The sequence below is a fragment of the Citrus sinensis genome, chromosome 5 (assembly GCF_022201045.2).
Source record: "Citrus sinensis cultivar Valencia sweet orange chromosome 5, DVS_A1.0, whole genome shotgun sequence".
NCBI classification, from domain to species: domain Eukaryota; kingdom Viridiplantae; phylum Streptophyta; class Magnoliopsida; order Sapindales; family Rutaceae; genus Citrus; species Citrus sinensis.
In genome coordinates, this window is record NC_068560.1 from 37,852,724 (window position 1) to 37,871,746 (window position 19,023).

Consider the following 19,023-nt stretch of genomic DNA (forward strand, 5'->3'; position numbering starts at 1 on the left):
TGTTTTGATTTGTTTCAAAGTAGATGCCTGCCCCGTCAAATTTTATTAAGAACAGTTAATTACATCAGTGAGTTTACTGTTGTTTTTTTTAAATTTCACTGTTGTACCTTAAGAAAAGGTTTGAACCTTTTTTTGTTTGTTTTTTCTTTTTTTAATAAAATAGTATATATTTTAAGGATAAAACTATGGTGTAATTGTGGTACCATACTACAGCTGCACCTAATTATTGGATCCAACTGCACACATGTACTATAACTGAATTCAATAGTTAGGTGCAGCTGTGGTATGGTACCACAGTTGCACCATACCTGAACCCATATTTTAGAGATACATCAAAGATAACAAATTAAAAGGTTGGGCAAGACTTCCAACCAAATAAACAAAACAAAAATATTCTTGTTTTTGAATAAGCTTATTTAGGATTATATCAAATCATTGAATTTTTTTAAATTTAAGACAAATAGAAGGATCCGTATGTAATTACCCAGTTTATAATTAATTAATAAATCGCATCAACTAGCAGCATTTTGTTAGTTGTCCGTTCCGAGAACAGACACCTTTTCGAAGGGCTTTTCTTCTCTTCTCTTCATCTTTATCCTCCTTTTATATATAAATATAATAAATATCAAGAAAGTTAGGGTTTCAAGAGTGTGTTGGATCGATCGATCAGAATGTCAACGAGTAAGAAAATCACGCTGAAGAGCTCGGATGGAGAGGCGTTCGAGGTCGATGAAGCAGTGGCGTTGGAATCGCAGACGATCAAGCATATGATTGAGGACGATTGCGCCGACAACGGAATCCCTTTGCCTAACGTTACCAGTAAGATCCTCTCTAAGGTCATCGAGTACTGCAAGAAGCACGTCGAGGCATCTAAGTCCGACGATCGGGCCACTAGCGGCGTCGATGATGATCTCAAGGCTTGGGATACCGATTTCGTCAAAGTCGATCAGGCCACTCTCTTTGATCTTATTCTTGTTAGTCCTCTTTTTCTTTCCTTAATTATCAATTGGCTCGTTTTGATTTGTGCTTAGGGATCTTGAATTCGTATCTAGGTTTTGTTTTTTGGGTAATTTTGGGATTTTTTTTTAATTTACTGTCGTAGTCCTTAATATACTTAATTGGTAAAGTCAGATATATGATCCTGTTTTAAGATTGTTAATAGGACGTTTGTATTCTGCATTGGATCCTGAAAAGTTTTTCTTTTAGGTCAAATATGGATTCTTAATCAGAATTGTTAGTTCCTTTTAGTTAGAAATCTAATGAAGTGAAGGATGGGTTATGAATTAGATTTTTTTTTCTTTGTAATGATTTTGCACTTTGGTAATTACTCTATTTGAAAGCAGTCATTGGTGAAAGGGAAACTTATAAGTACGAGCAGATATGATTATGCTGTTTATATACTAAATTGAAAATTGGAACTCCCATCTGTCTATGATGCGAAGAAGGTTCTTCTGAGAAGGAATCCCTTCTAGTTAAAAATTGTATCTGCAGTAACTCTGAGGTAATATGTAGTATTCTCCCAAACTGAAATTACGCGGCTATTTTAACAATTTCTTTAGAGAGAGTTGTCTTACTCCCCTAGGTATTCTCTACCTACATACCTGTGTCGATTTTGGGAACAGGCACCCTCTTGTTGAAGGTTGTTCGAGCTTTTCTGGAGGGTTACTTCAGTGCCGTAATTTATCCGTATAATTTTTTGTAAAATTCAGAGTTTTAGATATCTGTGATGTTTGCAACTTGATTGATGCTGGTTATTTGGTTGATTATATGACTTGTATCTGGGAAAAATGCATTTATCAAACTTTCACTTCTTGAAGTACTGTGTATTCCTTAAGTTGCAAGCATTTTTTTTTTAGGTCATATCTGCTTAATTTGTTTGGCAAGTCAGTAACAACTCTGTTACTGGCATGAATTTTCATGGAGGCATTTATCAAACTTTCACTTCTTGAAACACTATTTTGTTCTTTAAGTTGCAAGCTTCTGTATTTTTAGGTCTTATCTGCTTAATTTGTTTGGCAAGTGAGTAACAACTTTGTTACTGGCATGAATTTTTGTGTGTTGTGATTTTAGGCGGCAAACTACCTGAACATCAAGAGCTTGCTGGACTTAACTTGCCAGACTGTTGCAGACATGATTAAGGGAAAGACTCCAGAGGAGATCCGCAAGACATTCAATATCAAGAACGACTTTACCCCAGAAGAGGAGGAAGAGGTTCGTCGGGAGAATCAGTGGGCTTTTGAGTGAAAGGATCTCAAATGACCAATTTGTAATTGTGTCTTTTCTTTTTTGTTTTGCCTTCTTTTTGTTGTTGCTGCTGACTCAAATGTCTTTAGCTGGTAAAAGCATCAAACCATTATTGTTTTAATGTCATATCATCCCAACCTTCTCTGTATCATTAATTGTGAAGTCCTTTTGGATCTTGTTAGTGATGTTAATATGGTATATGTTCTTCCGTACCCATTAGTTTGTTTTCTCATGTTAAATGATTGTTATCTAGCTTGTTGGCTGCATAATTTAGATATGTTGCTTCAATGCTCTTGTTGACTTAGAGGGATCAGATAATGTGTTCATGTTGTTCATTCTAAAGGTGAAGATTTTGTAGCCATGTTGTGCTAAAAGCCCAGCATATAATATGTAGTCATTGGAGTGTCACGAGGGCTGATGATTTGCACAGAGGCCATACGAGTGATGCTGGTGTACTTAACCAACTAGTGACTTTGGCCAGAGTTCATCAGTTTGTGTGTCAGTTTTGTGGTCTTATCTTTAAGTGGTGTCTGGCGTGAATTGAGAGGTGCACTTGGAAATTTGGTTTGGAATTACATCGACTGGTGTATCTGACAAGTTTTTTTTGGTTATCTGGATCTTTCCATTGAAACATGTAGAATACGCAATCCTTATTTCTTTTGCCTCTTATTCACTGGTTCCTGGCTAAATGCTCTTACTGTCGTTACTCCCGTACACTGCTCATCACAAATTTGCTACGCACTTTGTATTTGCCGTTGGACCACCTAATTGAGCCAAAAACATCTTGCTTTAGGGAAGATGAGGCAGACGAGAAACTCACCTGGTAAATCAACTTCTGCCCATTCTTCGTAAATTGCAGTTTCTTTGGGTTCGCTTTTACTTGTAGGCCTTCAGGTGTGTCAACTGTCAGCGTAGGTTGTTTCATTATCTCTGGCAACGGGCAACTTTTGTATGGTTCTACCTACCGTCGTTCTTTTTTCTCCCACTGATAGCCCGTTTGGGAGTGTGGTGAGGTAGTTGGGCTGTTAAAATTCAGTTACTAAGGTGTTTGGTAACTCTTATAATTGTGTTTAGGCAGTTTAGTAAATTTTTTTTTTAATTTTTACTCCACAACAGCGGTAGTTTAAAAGCTATTGCACTTCATTTCCAAACACACTCTAAAATTGCAAATTGCAATGTGGTTGACGTTGGATATTGAATGTCACTTAGAACAGGCACAACCTTCTGGAATAATTAATTTTGATACATTATCCCCTAGGTAACACACAAAATTCACGAAGTCAACACTTGAGGTCGCGGAAACCAGCCCTGGTTGTAATGATGCTGTTGGGAAGACTTATGTAGCAAAATCATACGGAGTTGATGCTGAGCCTGAATTTGTCGTTATCGGGGCTGCATGTTAACCGATAAATTGTATTACATATATCGACAAGTTTTTTTTTTTTGGTGTTATTATTATTTAATTTAAGGGTGACATAATTTTCTCCCAGTTATAGGGAAATTTACAAAAATAACCATTAATATTTTATTATTTTCGTAATTAACCCTCTCAACTTTTTTCTATCAACATTAGCCAAACACAAGCCTTTCTTCCCAAATTACCCTTCTTTACAGAACAAAACCAACATTGTTTCTCCCATCTCACCAAACCAAAAGCAGCTTTTCATTCTTGAATCATCAGCCAACGGCGACCGCAAAAGACAACTGTGAAAGTGATATCCGATCATAATCTATCCAGATTCAACACAAATCGACATCACTTACTGGTATGAATTATTTTTTGAACTTACTGAACTCAGTCGGGTGAATCTGAATCTGGCGACAGGCTGCCTGTCGCAGCAAAACTTGGTGCGACAGGCACCTGTCGCACCCACTCTTGGAGATTTATTAAAATTGTATTATTTTAATTAGGACTGAAATAAATTTTTTTTTAATTTCAGGCTTAATGGATTCAGTTGTACTTGAATTGTGTTACGATGGTTGGTGGGAGACATTAGAGAATGGTTGTATGGAGTACGTGAATGATAAAAATCGAGCTTTTTTTGTTGGAAAAAATTACCTGTTTGATCAGTTATTGGCAAGAGTATACGAGGTGTTAAAAATAAATCCTAATGACTATAGTATCACAATGAAGACAACTTTGAGGTCTAGTAACACATTATATCGTATATGTGCAATGCCCATGGATATATGTGATGATGAAATGGTGAGGGTTGTGTTGCATATGGCATCTGACGTAGCTAATTTTGGATGCATTCCTATATTCGTGACCACATCACCTCGAGTTCCGAGCGAAGGTATTGAGCCACATGTCGATACAGAAACTTCGTTTAGAGCAAATATGTCTGGCCCCGATAATAATGAAGAGGTGTTGTCAAGGACAATATCGCTGCAGCAATATTACTCTCCAATCCACGACAATTATGACAACATTGATGATAATGGCGTTACGTTACAGGATGTTGAAGCAACGGTATTTCCAATAACAACGTCGTTGGAGCAACAATATTCTCCGTATCACAACAATGATTTTCGGGACAATGATGATTTTCATAATGAGACAGAGGGGGATAATGTTTGTGCAGAACCTTCTAATAATACAAGGCGGGGCACTCGTTTCAATAATGATGGTGATGATGGAGGAGCCGGTCCTTCGAATGTTCTGTCGTTTCAGGATGAGGATGAGTGTGAAGACAATACTCCTGTGAATAACAGAGGCAATAGACCTATTCCTTCTATGGTTCGATCGAGAAGGAGAATTGACCCCCTTACAAGTCTTGCTCCAACTTTACCTTCGAACATGGTTGCTCCAAGCTTTGTTAGCAGTTGTGACTCAGATGATATCAGCGTGGGTAAGCTATTTGCTGAGAAGAATGAGCTTATATTACAACTACGCAAGGTGGCCTTTAGAGATAAGTTTGATTTCAAGATTGCACGGTCTACTACGACACGTTTCGAGGCTCACTGTTGTTCAGAATCATGTAAATGGCGTATTCGAGCAACTAGAAGTTCGAACGAGCAACATGTTCCTTGGGTGGTGAAGAGAATTGATAATGTACACACTTGTCATAATGAGGTATTGGTTGATGGACGTCATCAAGTAAGGAGCCGGGTTGTCGGTCATATTATCGCATAAAAATATATTCAAGATAAGAGGATTTATACTCCCAACGACATAAGAGCAGATATGCAACAGGAATACGGTGTTCAGTTAACATACCAGTAGGCATATAGGGCGAGAGAAGTTGGTCTTGAAATAGTACGCGGCAACCCTGCAGAGTCATACAACTTGCTCCCTAAATACTCTCACGTACTAACTACAGCGAATGAGGGTACAGTCACTCACCTCGAGCAGGATGGAGATAGTAATTTCTTGTACTATTTTGTAGCACTCGGATCTTCCATCAAGGGGTTTATGCAGTACATTCGGCCTGTCATTGCTGTAGATGGTACTCATCTGAAGGGATTATATCGTGGAAGCATGTTCGTGGCAACATGTCTTGATGGTAACAATCAATTGTATCCGTTAGCCATTGGGATCATGGATTCAGAAAATAATGATGCTTGGGAATGGTTTATGATGAAGTTACATGGAGTGATTGGTGATAGACCTGAGTTGGTAATTATCTCTGATCGATGCACTGCCATAAGGAGAGCCGTTCTTAAAGTATTTCACAATGCAACTCATGGCGTTTGTTTTTACCACGTCAAAGGTAACATTAAGTCACAATTTAGAATGTCCAAAGCTCTTTGGGATGAATTTGAACCTGCCTTTATTAATGCAGCAAAAGCATATGGCCACGAGGAATTTAAGAGACAACTTGAAGGGTTGTGGATGATCCACTCGGGTGCGGCTGATTACCTAGAAAATAATGTCGGTACGTGTAATTGGGCAAGGTCTCAGTTTCAAGGTAGGAGGTACAGCATTCTTACCACCAACATCGCGGAGAGTGTTAATGCTTTCATGAGGGAACCTCGAAAATTTCCTGTTACTCATCTTGTTGATCACTTCAGGAAAACATTGCAGCAATGGTTTTATGATAGAAAAATTGTGGCTGAATCAATGACTACTCGGCTAACAACATGGGCGGATGAAATAGTCACTGAGAGGAGAACTATAGCTGAAAGAATGATAGTTCGGCCGGTGTCTCCGCATCGCTTTCAAGAAACCATAACTGATCCTCACGGCTATCTTCTTCATGGGCCACTTGACGCAGTAAAAGATTATGCAAAATTACCCCACTAAATGGAAAACTTCGACACTCCAAGAAATGCCCAAATATATCCTTTTTGAACATACTCAACTGCCGCTTTGTTAATTTTTCCTCGATAGCTTTTACGACCGAAGATAACATACACATGCTCGAAATTCGACCAGGAAAGTGATCAGCATAACGAAAATACATCTTGCCTACTTCAATATCCGGTGATTCTGATTTCGCCATGTATCTGTAATATTTATAAAATTATTACATTATATTTACAGAAATAAAAAATTTACTCGTAAAAAAAAAACTCTTATTTTCTGGTGCGACAGGCGCCTGTCGCACCAAATCTGGTGCGACAGGCAAGCCTGTCGCTCCAAAAATCTGGTGCGACAGGCCCTCTCGCACCAAAAAATTGGTGCGACAGGGCCTGTCGCACCACAGCTGGTGCGACCGCAGGCCGCGCATGGGCGCGCGCCCTGCCCCCCTCCCTTCCCACCCCCAAAATTAAGCGCAATCACTCCAAAATCAAAAACAGTACTCCCAAACACCACCAATCACCACAAACATCATCACCACCATTATCAATCTCAAGTTATAACTATTATTATTCTAAAATCTCATTTTAAATTAATGAAAATAAGAAAAATGACTAACCTAGGTTTTGTTGAAGGTTGTGGATCGTAGATCGGATGCCGGTGAGAGATGGAGCCGCCGCCGACGAGGGTTGATGTCGCCGCCGATGATGGGAGTTGGATCGGTTTGGGAGAGATGAGAGAAAGGGAGTGTTGGGGAAGAGATGAGGAAGGGGTATTTTGGACTCAAATGTTGTTTAATGGCTAATGTTGATAGAAATATTTTTGGGGGGTTAAGATGAAAAAAAGCAAAGTTTTTTTGGTTATTAGTGTAAATTTCCCAAAATTATGAGCGGGTTTCAAATTTAAAAATTCTTGTTTTCAATGCGAGATTTTATTAACTCTAATTGCACGGCATTCACATTGCACACCATTAAGTTAAAATTCATAATTAATCATGCGTGTTGACTGTCAGATCGTAACCTGTTGTCCTGATAGCTCTCATTTGATTGCAGAGGGACTCCATGTGCGATTCTGAGATTTGATCGTGGCAGCAATTCCGCAAACATGTGTTCATGATATGGACGTTCCCGATATCATGTTGAATAGAGGAGGGGCTGCGTTCTGGAGCTTTGACTGTAATCAATGATTGTTCTGGTCTTTAGTCATACAGGCAGAAAGAAGCTTTACCTTGATGAAATTCCTTGTCAGGACTCAGGAAGGAGTGAAGGGCCTCTTCATGAGAAGTATGCAATTGCAGGAGCTGGCTTATAAATTCTTCACTAAGACTGTACTGTAGGTAAAACTGTCGCCACTGCATTTCTGGTGGATATTTTGGAATTCATCATTGACAAGCTTCTTTGAACACTAATAATACTCACTAATGAGAGGGGCTAGTTCAACTTAAATTTTTCACTTAAAATTTTGACAGAAATTCTGAGTATTAATAATTCAATTGTAGATATTGAAAGTCAAATGCCAATTATAATGTATGATCCCTCAGACACCATCTTAGAATTTGGATTGGACATGAAGTCAATCAATTGATCAGTTAGGCGATTTAAAAGATCTCAAGAACGAGATGCATGGAGTTGTGTATTAGTGGATTAGGAAAGACTCATACAACCATTTGTTTCTTTGAAAGTGCCAGTCCCTCTTCTGCGAATAATTGAGCTGCAAACCCAGAGAAGCCATGGCTGAAACTGTATTCTGTATACCCTCTTTCCTAGCGCAAAGAATTTCAACCAAATTGTCGTCAATTTGGTTGTTGTAATAAGTTGAAATTTCTTCGCGTGCGTGTGTATTTTTACCTTTTTATCACACAGGTCCACCGCTGAGCATGTTCATCCCAACCATTTGTTGAAGCCGCTGCTCCCATACACACAAAATAAAACACCATTATTTTTTGCTTGAACTACGACAGCATTTACAAAAAAAATTAGATGAGGAATAGAAAGAAGAACAAAAATAAAATTGAAAGCTCTTTAATTGGTTTTAATCGAGAGTTAGGTAGCTTTCCTGATCCGGCATTGGCTTTAGTTAAGAGACCATCATCTCAGCCAACGTTAGCAGCACAAATAATACTAAGATGGCGAGCTGAGACGTACATTGTATATTTGTATGTACGTACGCACTTATTAAATGCATATAACATCCGCCCAAAGTGATTATCCGATGTATCCAATTTGAGAGGTCAGTGGAGATAATTGATTAGAAGTAGTATGGTCACTATAATACATTGGCGCAGATTTATTTAAACGAGTAATCCATACAATTTTAAAAGGATTATGTCGGCGAATTCCTGTATAAAACAAAATTAGGCTTCTTACATATCTATTATGCAAGCAAGTCTGATTCTGAGAAAGATTTTTGGGTCTAATTTTTAGTTTCTATTTGATGTTACGGTTGAGGCAGGATTAAAGTGTTTAATAAATCTTTACTTCTACCTTTTAAAGCTAAATTAAATTTTATCTCATACTTTATAGTTAAAAAAAATCTTTTTTTCCTCAAAATTATTATTTAATAATCATACTTAGCACATACTATTAATTTTTATTTTCATAATTGTAATTTTTTTTCACAATAACTATGATTTTTAAACCACAATATCTTAATACTAAATAAGATCTAAGTCCATAATATGTGCTTTTATTGTTTGGTCAGAGGAGATCATCCAATTTGAATAAACACTTTTGGACATTTAGAGCCTTCTGGACCATTCATGTGTGTAGATTATAATGTACTTTTGTGATAAGAAAAAGAGAGGGAGAATGAGAAACATTGTGGGATGTAATAGTGAAACATTGATCCTCTCCTAGTCTTTTTTCTTCTAATCTCTTCATAAAATGAATAGTTAAAATTGAGTTTTAAATTTTAATGTTGGTAATCAAACTAATTTATTTCACTTTATTTATAATTAAACTGATTTTTTTTTTCACTAGATTTAAAATATTAAGAGAGGATCACATGACAGTAAATACTTGGCTTTTGCAAGTTCACTTGGAAAATTAAAATACAGAATTTGTTAATTTGAGATCCTTTCATTCAAACATATAAAATACAGAATTTCGTGTCTTTCTTATTCAATACTCTCGCCAGTCATCACTCTCTAGCTAATCGCTCTTACTGCTCTTACTGCTTACCACAAATCGGCTACGCACTTTATACTTTCCATTAGACCACGTAATTGAACCAAAGACATCCTCCTTTAGCGGGGATAAGGCAGACGTAAAAGTCACTTGGTAACTCAACTTCTGCCCACTCTTTGTAAATTGCAATTCTTCTGGGATCACTTTCACATTTAGGCCTTGAGGTGCATCAACAGCTACAGTGTAGATCGTTTCATTATTTCCCGCGACGTTTGTGACAGTTCTACTTATTGTCCTGCCTTCTTTGCCATCGAAACTTGATACTGCTATTGATGGGTAGTTGATATTTGATATTGAATCAACACCGGAATCCTTCGGACAGGCAAAATCTTTTGGTATAGTTGTAGCAATCATTTTGATTTTCGACAAATCGTACCCATAGTAACACAGAAAATTCAAGTAATCAAGAGTAGTGGTCTCGTAAACCAGCCCTGGTTGTAGTGATGCAGTTGTGCTAACTTCCCCTGCACCGAAATCATATGGTGTTGCTGCTGCCCCTGAATTTGTCGTTATCGGAGCCCTTAAATTGTTCGTTTGGGTTGCTGCAGGTTGGCAAAAGATTATTACAAATCAGTCAAGATTCAAGATAAATTATCTACATTTTGGATCGTCAGATTTTCACCTGTTGTCATGACAGCTGATTTAATTTCAGAGGGGCTAAATGTGGGATTCTGATGTTTGATGGCGGCAACAACTCCAGAAATGTGTGGGCATGACATGGAAGTTCCTGAGATCACATTGAATAGAGGAGGTTCTTTGCCTTCTGGAGCTTCGCCCGTATCATTACCCATCCACGCTGCAAGTATGTTAACTCCTGGTGCTGTGATATCAGGCTGCATCGGATCAGAACAATAAGATATATATATATATATATATTTATGCGGGAGGAATAGGATTATTTGATTTGCACAGTCAGTCATTGGGAGATTAATAAGAAGGTTTTACCTTGAGAATGTTCCTTGTCAGGGGTGAAGGGCCTCTAGCTGAGAAGTATGCAATTGCAGGCGCCGGCTTATATTTTGTCACCGAGACAGTAGGTAATATTGTTGCGACAGGATTTCTACACAATTTTTTTCGGATTCGTCATGGGTAAGCATCTTTAAACATTAACATACATATCTTGCAATTGATACAACAAAATTAATCAAATAACTAATTTATCACCTTTTTGAGTTGATATAAGCTAGAATTTCGGCAGCCTCCTTTGAACTAATCACAGTCAATGGAAAAGTACCATAACTGGATGCCACTGCTCTTGACTGATCATCAATAACAATTACACCAACACCTCCAAGACTCTTCACCCCATCCTTCTTATCCACTACTGAGCCCATATCATCATCATTGTCGCAAAGAACAATCTTCCCTTTGACCAAAGCTCCAGCCAGAGAATCCAAATCACAATTCCTGATAGTATTTTAGTTTCAAGACGAAAATATTAATTAGTACGATTATGTGATGTCTGCAAGAAAGCTAATTGCTATACATCTGTATACCTGTACTACATATAAGCTCTCATTACATTTACCTTGCTGCATTTTCGTTGGCATCGTCCTTCTTAGCTGACTTGGCATAAATTAGTGGGTACACAGGAGATTTCTGAAGATTGGAGAAATTTATGCTTTCTCCCTGAGGTGGTATCAATATTATTGCAATAAGTAATACGTAACAACTTATATACTTGCCCAATTATATTTGTTTGGATTAGCAAATGAAATTATAAATACCTTGATAACTTTGTTTCCACCCAATACAATATCAGACTCAAAATCTCTGTCAATGGTTGAAGCAGCAACAGTAAAAATCCAAGGTGCGAAATTCACAACTGATCCACTGGAAGGCCCGTCATTTCCCGCGGAGCAGACCACTGTAATACCGTGCTCCACCGCGTGGAAGGCTCCTAATGCAATCGGATCATCGGTAAGCGGACGCACGATTCCTGCGCTTCCACCCAGTGATAGAGATAGCACATCCACCCCATCCGCAATAGCATCATCGAATGCAGCCAATACATTTGAGCCAGTGCACCCATACTGAGGTGAGCAGACTCTGTACACAGCGATTCTTGATCCAGGGGACCCACCTATGGCAGTCCCAGCGGCCAGTCCGTAGTAAGATGCACCCTGCACAGCTTGTCCTGCCGCAGTTGACGCCACATGGGTGCCATGCCCTACCATGTCTCTAGGTGATTGGCCGTTTGCCACTACGTCATCTTCTATATCGTAAAATCTTGCTCCAATTATCTTTCTGATGATGATATAATAACCAGGAAAAAAATAAAATAAAATAATTTATTACATTGTTTACACCTCCCGGAGTAATTAAGTAGGTAATAGGTATAAGCTAGTCTCATCCAATGAAATAATTAATTCAAACTTTGATCACCTATTGCAGCTGAAGGATACGTTGTCGTTTCCGGCATTGCAAGTTCCTTTCCACCGTGTTGGAATTGGACCCATATCTTTGTCATTGAAACTCTCCGACTCCGGCCAGACACCTTATAAGTTCGATTCCATGCATATATGTATTAAAAATTGCAGCTTATTTTATATACATACATATAGTCAAAAGAAAAATATAATAATGAAATAAATTAAATTAAACTATGCAACTAATTCATGTATTATATGATTATCGATTGTAATTGTTTGTACCTGTGTCGAGGATGCCAATTATGGTGTCGGATTCCTGATCCTGAGAGTTTAAACTGGGACTAGGGACCGAATCAATCAATACATCAGTTTGAATCTTCAAAAAGTCCCAAGAACGAGTCGTGTGGAGTTGTAGTACTGGATCAGGAAAGATAGATACGACTCCTGGTTTCTTGGACAATGCATGGGCCTCTTCTGCTGATAAACGAGCTGCGAAGCCTGAGAAGCCATGCTTGTAGCTGCGTATGATGGAATTCTTTTTCCTATCTCAAAAAAAAGATAAATTAATTAATTCGAACTAGCAATTTAAATTGTAACTCTTCATTAATATATTGGATTTGATATTAATTCACCATTTTAACATGGAGGCCAGTAGCTGAGCGTGGTCATCCCTTAATGAACCCTTTCCCGAAGCTGCTGCTCCCATGTACACGATATAGACACCATTTTTACTGCCTTGAGCTGCTGCAGCATCTCCAAAGAATGAACCGAGGAAGAGAAACAAGACTGGAAACAAAACTACAAGGCCTTTCATAGCTTAATTAATTCAAGCAAGTATGCTCTGTAGCCAGCTAGTATACTTGAATTAATTAAGAAGGAATGGTCACAGACAATGCTGTGCTATATATATATATATATATATATATATAGAGAGAGAGAGAGAGAGAGAGAGAGGGAGAGAGAGAGAATAAGGTGGCGAGTGGAGCAATATCACCCATGCACAGACTTAAAGCTGATTATATCCACACAAAGTGCGATGCTGCTTATCTGATCGATGTATGCCACCCAGTGGTGGTGCTGGCGGTGGTGGTGATATTTCAGTGGTAATGCAAGCACTCTATATGTAATTGCTGTCACCATCTTAAGCTAACTAGCCAGCCCTAATATATATAGTAAGAAGATTTTGTTTGTAACTGAACAATCCATGCCATTTTGCTGGCCTATATTGTAGGAAGAGTATTTTAGTGTGCTTTCCAAAAGTAAATTTGTAATGTGTCATGATTGTTTGGGTGTATATATATAGAGAGAGAGAGAGAGTAGTGATTTATTAGGCGACGATGCTCAGTAATAAAGTAACGCATTACTATCTCATCAGTTAATTCATAAATTCAATATCATTCACAGGAATCGATGTACTCACCGTATATATGCATATATACAATAAGAAATTTCAAATCTTCAGCATCTTCTTGCTGGTGGGAGATTCTAGTGGGATATTCTAAATCAAAATGAGTGTCGTCGATCCTATGAATTGGCTAATAAAAACCCCACACGAAAGTTTTGGCAAACAAATCTGCCAATGTGGAGAAATGCTTTTGGGCACGGTGCTTATCTTTAGGATCATGCATCCACTTGTGTAATACTGCTTTTTAAGAAAGAGAGAAAGAGACTCTGATTACATGTAGAATTCATGTCTTCAGGGCACGCTCGACGGCTATGCCTATACATCATCATTCTTTCCATTTTGATAATTTGATAATAGAAACTGGGTCGGGAATCAACCAAAAACAATGTACTGGTGGTGTGATAATGTTTATGGGATTTTAAAGGAATCCCACGTAATGGGCAATAAAGTGCAGTTCCATCTTCTGTTTAAGTGGCTCATGAATATGCATGCTGCTACGAGTGCGCCACTTTTGCCACTAAATTTTTCGTTTCCTCCTCAGCCTGAGATAATTTGCCGAAAGTGGAAATCCACTTTCTATAATTTCTATTATAATACACTATTACTATAGAGTAAAAAAAAATTACTATAATGAAATAAATTCATTATGAAATAAATTTTTCTCTTATCTCTTATAATTTTTATATCCTTTTCATTACAAACATCATTATTGATTTTTTTATACAAATACATTATTATTCAACAACCATTATAAACTTGACACTTTGACAGTGTCCAGCTACTTACTGTATTTATTGGCTAGGGCCACACAACAATCACTGGACTGGTAAAGCTGATCTTAAAGTGGGTTTGACTTGGGCCTCGAAAACAAAAGCGTTTCGGAGTAGTTGCTAGGTTTATCTAGGCCTCAGAAATAACTAGATAAAAGCATTTCTGGCTTAATTTCGAAATTAACGCACTTGAAGAAGACATAGAAGTATCAATTCATCATCGAAACAGCCAACAAACTTGGTAGCCTCCTCCAAATGGTTGGTACAAAGTGAATGTGGATGGTGCTATTCAAATGCAAGATTTGATGGCAGGTTTGGGGCCAGTGATTAGAAATTGAAGTGGCAAGATCATAGCTCCAACGGTTCAGAGAGTTTGTTACCGAGGCAATGTGGCCTGTGTGGAGGCGGAAGCAATGGTGTTTGGTATTCAAGCTGTTCAACAAACAATATGTGTGCCTATGCTAGCTAATTGAATCAGACTCAACAGAAGTGGTGGAGCTCTCTTTGAAAAGGAAGAGTAGCATGATTGAAATATCTTGCAGAATTGAAGAAATTCAAGCAAGCTTGGAGAACCAGAATATGTCATCAATTCAATATGTTCCAAGAAGATGTAATGCCATTGCTCACTCTCCAACTAAAGTAGCTTTAGAATTTGAGAACCCTGCTCTATGGATGGAGGATTTTCCAGCTTAGATTATGATGTTACTCTCAAAGTTTATTAAGTAGAAATCTTTACTTTCTCATCTAAAAAGAAGACAGAAGATTTAGCAAAATTTAACATATAGGGTCCCGTTTGGGATTTCTTTGCTTAAGAGTGATTTTTTGGAGTTAAAAATTAATTATGGTATTTAGTTGATTTTTAAAAAATTATCTTTTAATAAAATCACCTTACCTTACAACAAATTTTGAAAAATAGGGAAGGAATAAATTTTTAAAATTTAATTTTGACAATTTATTCTATACTTAATAAAATTATAGAGTCCCAATCTAGTCCAGGATTTAAAAGTACGTGAAAGTCAGAGAAAGTTTTAAAATCGTAGGATTTAAGAGACTTAAAATATAAAGTGTATAAACTGTACGGTTTATATATTTTCCCAAACTTTCCCGCACTTTAAAATCTCAAACTACACACACACTCTCTCATAAATATCATAAAAATCCAAAAGTATCCTTATTCAATTAGAAAATAAAATCATTAAATTTTAAGAGATTATTACTTTTACCCAATAAATTTTTTTTTTGTGTGTGAGTGGGTAAGTTTTATTCAACATTTTATCCATTCCAGTCATTTATTTATATAGCAAGTCAACTTTAAGATTTACTAAATACATATGATTGATTATAAAATTCACAGCACTTTTAAAAAACTTACAAAATGTTTAACTAATTTTCTTCATAATTGACTATTTATATAGAAAAACTAACAACAATTATTTTTAAAGGTATATCATTACCAAATTGGCCCTTAGACTGATACCAACAAGAAAGTCTTTGTGGAACCTAGTCATCAGTGATGTTATGCTTACTAAATTGAAATACTTAGTTTAAATTCCAACTGATGTATTATTAATAAAGTTTCACCAATTTGAATTAGAAATTATAAAGATTAATAACTGACTATTAGTTGAGCCAATGAAAAAGTGACATATCTTTTACCACATTAATTAGGATAGAAACTAAAAATCTCAATTAAGTAAGCATAATATTATTGTATTTAATATTGTTTATGAGTCGGACTAACTTTGAGATAGTGATTGAGTTGAAAAATCTTATATAAGTCGGACATACCACATCGTCCATACCGGGGGGGGGGGGGCGGCGGCGGGCTCACATGCATAATTATAAGATCTATAGTAATTCAAAAAATATTTAAACCTAGTAACGAGATGTTATTGGATGATCTTATTGAAATCTTCGAAAGTTCGTCCTGCTACCTACACAATGTTAATAATATTAATAAATATTAAACAATTTTTTTAAGATGTTATATTCAGATTTAAAATAAAAATAAACATATTATTCAAATTTCAATTAAGTTATAATTACTTAAAGGAAAAAAATCATTTTCATCCCTAAAGTTTAATGTAATAGCTCATTTCATCCTTACTTTTCAAACAATGGCCTAAAATATCCTTCCGTTAACTCACCGTTAGTGTAAAGCCGTTAACTAGTAATTCATTGGGGATAAAATAGGATTTTTCATAAAAGTGATACAAACTATATTAAAATAATTTTTTTACACAATTAAATAACACTGCAAAATATGCAAAATTTATTAACTTGTTCTTAAATGAAATCAACGATGATATAGTTTGATATAGCCATTGAATAATTGTCATAAGGAACAAACCGTAATTAACACAATATCTTTAAATCATTTGAAGAAAAACTAAAAAATACCATGAATTTTTATGTGTTTGCATGTGCTGAATATTTTTTTTATCTTCAACTCAATTCAAGCCATTTTACAGTTCAATCAGAGAGTATACTTATATGAATAAGAAAATTGTGATATTTTTGGTACTTAAATTTAGGGTTTATAGGGCTTTTGTCAAAATAAAAAAAAAGTGAAAAAAGAATTGCTTGAAATAAAAGTTTTCATCTTTTTTCAATATTTCCTATTTAGTGGGATTTGATAAAATCATTTTTACCCCTTAATGAATTACTAACAAACGATATTTAACTAACGATGAGTTAACAGAAGGATGTTTTGGATTATTTTTTAAAAAGTAAAGATGAAATGAGCTATTACATGAAACCCTATGGATGAGAATGACTTTTTCCCTTACTTAAATTCTAGATAAAACAAACAAATGCCACTTTAATCCCCTCAAATATGATATTAATGCAATTTGAATAAATATGATTATTTAATGCATAAATTGACATAGAAATTCTAAATTCAAATTTAAGAAATGTTAATGAGTACACTCAAATCCTAAAATTCACAAATTCAAAATATGTGTTATACACTATACTCACAGAGTTAAAATTCAAGTTTGCATGATATTTGTGGCTCCCTTATAATTCAACATGTGACAATGAGCTCCCAAGGGGGTGGTCGGGTTGGTTGTAGTGTAGTTGTAGCCTCTACCAAAATCCGGGTTTGATTATTGGGGGTGGTAAGGAGGGTAAAAATTATATTTGGGCTTCCCCACCCTCCCTTACTTTTTAAAAAGATTAAAAAAAATGTGACAATGAGATGATAAAATGATCAACCAATATGACAATTTTCTAAAATGCCACATCATACAGTATGAAAAAAGCTTCATTAAGCACGGAATCATTGTTATAATTTTGTCCATCGACATCTTTGTAAATATAGAAAAAATAATTTTGGAAACATAAAGAGTAATGATATTTAACTCCTTAAATTATATTAAAAATCTCTATTTTCAATTTATCTAATTATTTTTCAGAATTACCCTTATTAAAAAGAAAAATTATTATTTTTATGTTATTTTATTCTCTCTCTTAATCCCTCACTCTCTCCTCTTTGATCATAATCCCCACCACTTCATCAACAAGAAGTTCATCATCACCACCACCACTACCGTTAGCAATCATCTTCTTCACCATTAATCCATAACCTTCACCAATGGATAATGAGTTTTAATGTTTGATTTTGTTTCATTTTTATGAACAAATGTTGGGTTCTGTTGTTATTGATGATATTGATTTTAACTCTCGTGTGATAATCTAAGATTTTGTTTAATTTTAATTTATGATTTAATTAGGTGTTAATATTTGATTCAAGTCGTGGATCACTTACACAAATGAGAGAGAAATTAGAAATGAGAAGTTAATCTATTAAGAGAGAAAAAAAAATATTTTTTAATTATATTTTATATTTCAATAAGAGCAATTTTAAAATAAATAATATTTATTAAAAAGTGGCGATGGTAAGATAAAAGATAAAGCTATTTGAAACCCACTAAAATACTCTCTACACTCATTTATTTTTTATCACAAAAAAAAAAACTCATCTATATAATTTACTGCAAAGGACAAGATGTTATAAATTTAAAGCAAATAATTTTACTCATCCACACTCGGATTAACAATTTTTCTACATTAAACTAATTTTATCAATGTCAGTCATCATTATAAGATTCTAACTACAAAAACTATGATTTCTAACTATAAGTGTTAGATAGATGATGATTACTAAAATAATTTCTTCATATATATTGGAAGCCCTTTTTTTTTCTTTTTTTAACATTTTATTCTCTTTACATTAATAAACTGGCAATATTCTTCTGAAATGTAGCATGTTGAATTATGATTTGATTGAGGAAGAGAGATGTAATCATCCAATGACCAGAGAAGGTGCAAGAGAAGAGGGGAAAAAATGTTTTGAAATTTCTTTGATTTTAGTTTATAAGGGTAATTTGGTATTTAAGTAGGCACATAGAGTAAATTTTAAAATTTTGTAATAGATGTAGAGAATAAATAAGTGTAAAGAGTATTTTAATAAATTTAAATAACCCATCTTAATATAAATTGAGGGTGAAATATAACTACTCAATTTAAAATTACAATTCCGACCCTATCAGAAATTATAATTCTAACCCTAGGCCCCAATCACCTCAGATTGGTTTAGGATGAAGTTTGACAAATAGTTGGCCCCCGAATCACGTGCCCACTGGGCCCACCAAATAACGTTATGATCAATGGAAAAGTATATTGAAAGAGACTTCATAAATCATACTGTGGACCCAAATGTAGGGCCAGCCTTTTGTAGGTTATGATCAGATTCGGATGCACGTAGAGGGGTGCCCACTGCCAATCGGCCCAACCTCCT

The 19,023-nt window shown here is 35.7% G+C and overlaps 2 protein-coding genes across 3 annotated transcripts; one reads left to right on the top strand and one right to left on the bottom strand.

Annotated features, from left to right (window-relative positions):
• The first annotated feature begins 529 nt into the window (after positions 1 to 529).
• LOC102615892 (SKP1-like protein 1B) lies at positions 530 to 2,458 on the top strand. Its single transcript, XM_052440944.1, has 2 exons — positions 530 to 974; positions 2,071 to 2,458. Exons 1-2 carry the CDS (start codon positions 672 to 674, stop codon positions 2,242 to 2,244), a joined length of 477 nt encoding a protein of 158 aa, XP_052296904.1. The 5' UTR covers positions 530 to 671; the 3' UTR covers positions 2,245 to 2,458.
• A 7,079-nt stretch (positions 2,459 to 9,537) lies between these two features.
• LOC102616189 (CO(2)-response secreted protease-like) lies at positions 9,538 to 12,947 on the bottom strand. Of its 2 annotated transcripts, none has more exons than XM_052440484.1 (9): positions 12,677 to 12,934; positions 12,327 to 12,586; positions 12,058 to 12,169; positions 11,400 to 11,919; positions 11,201 to 11,301; positions 10,837 to 11,079; positions 10,618 to 10,732; positions 10,295 to 10,505; positions 9,538 to 10,214 (listed from the first exon to the last, which is right to left on the bottom strand). In XM_052440484.1, exons 1-9 carry the CDS (start codon positions 12,856 to 12,858, stop codon positions 9,637 to 9,639), a joined length of 2,322 nt encoding a protein of 773 aa, XP_052296444.1. In that variant the 5' UTR covers positions 12,859 to 12,934; the 3' UTR covers positions 9,538 to 9,636. The 2 variants fall into 2 exon arrangements, 1 of the variants encoding a protein (XP_052296444.1); XR_008054502.1 differs by having other exon boundaries at positions 10,069 to 10,214; positions 10,295 to 10,492; positions 12,677 to 12,947.
• Between the last annotated feature and the right edge of the window lie 6,076 nt (positions 12,948 to 19,023).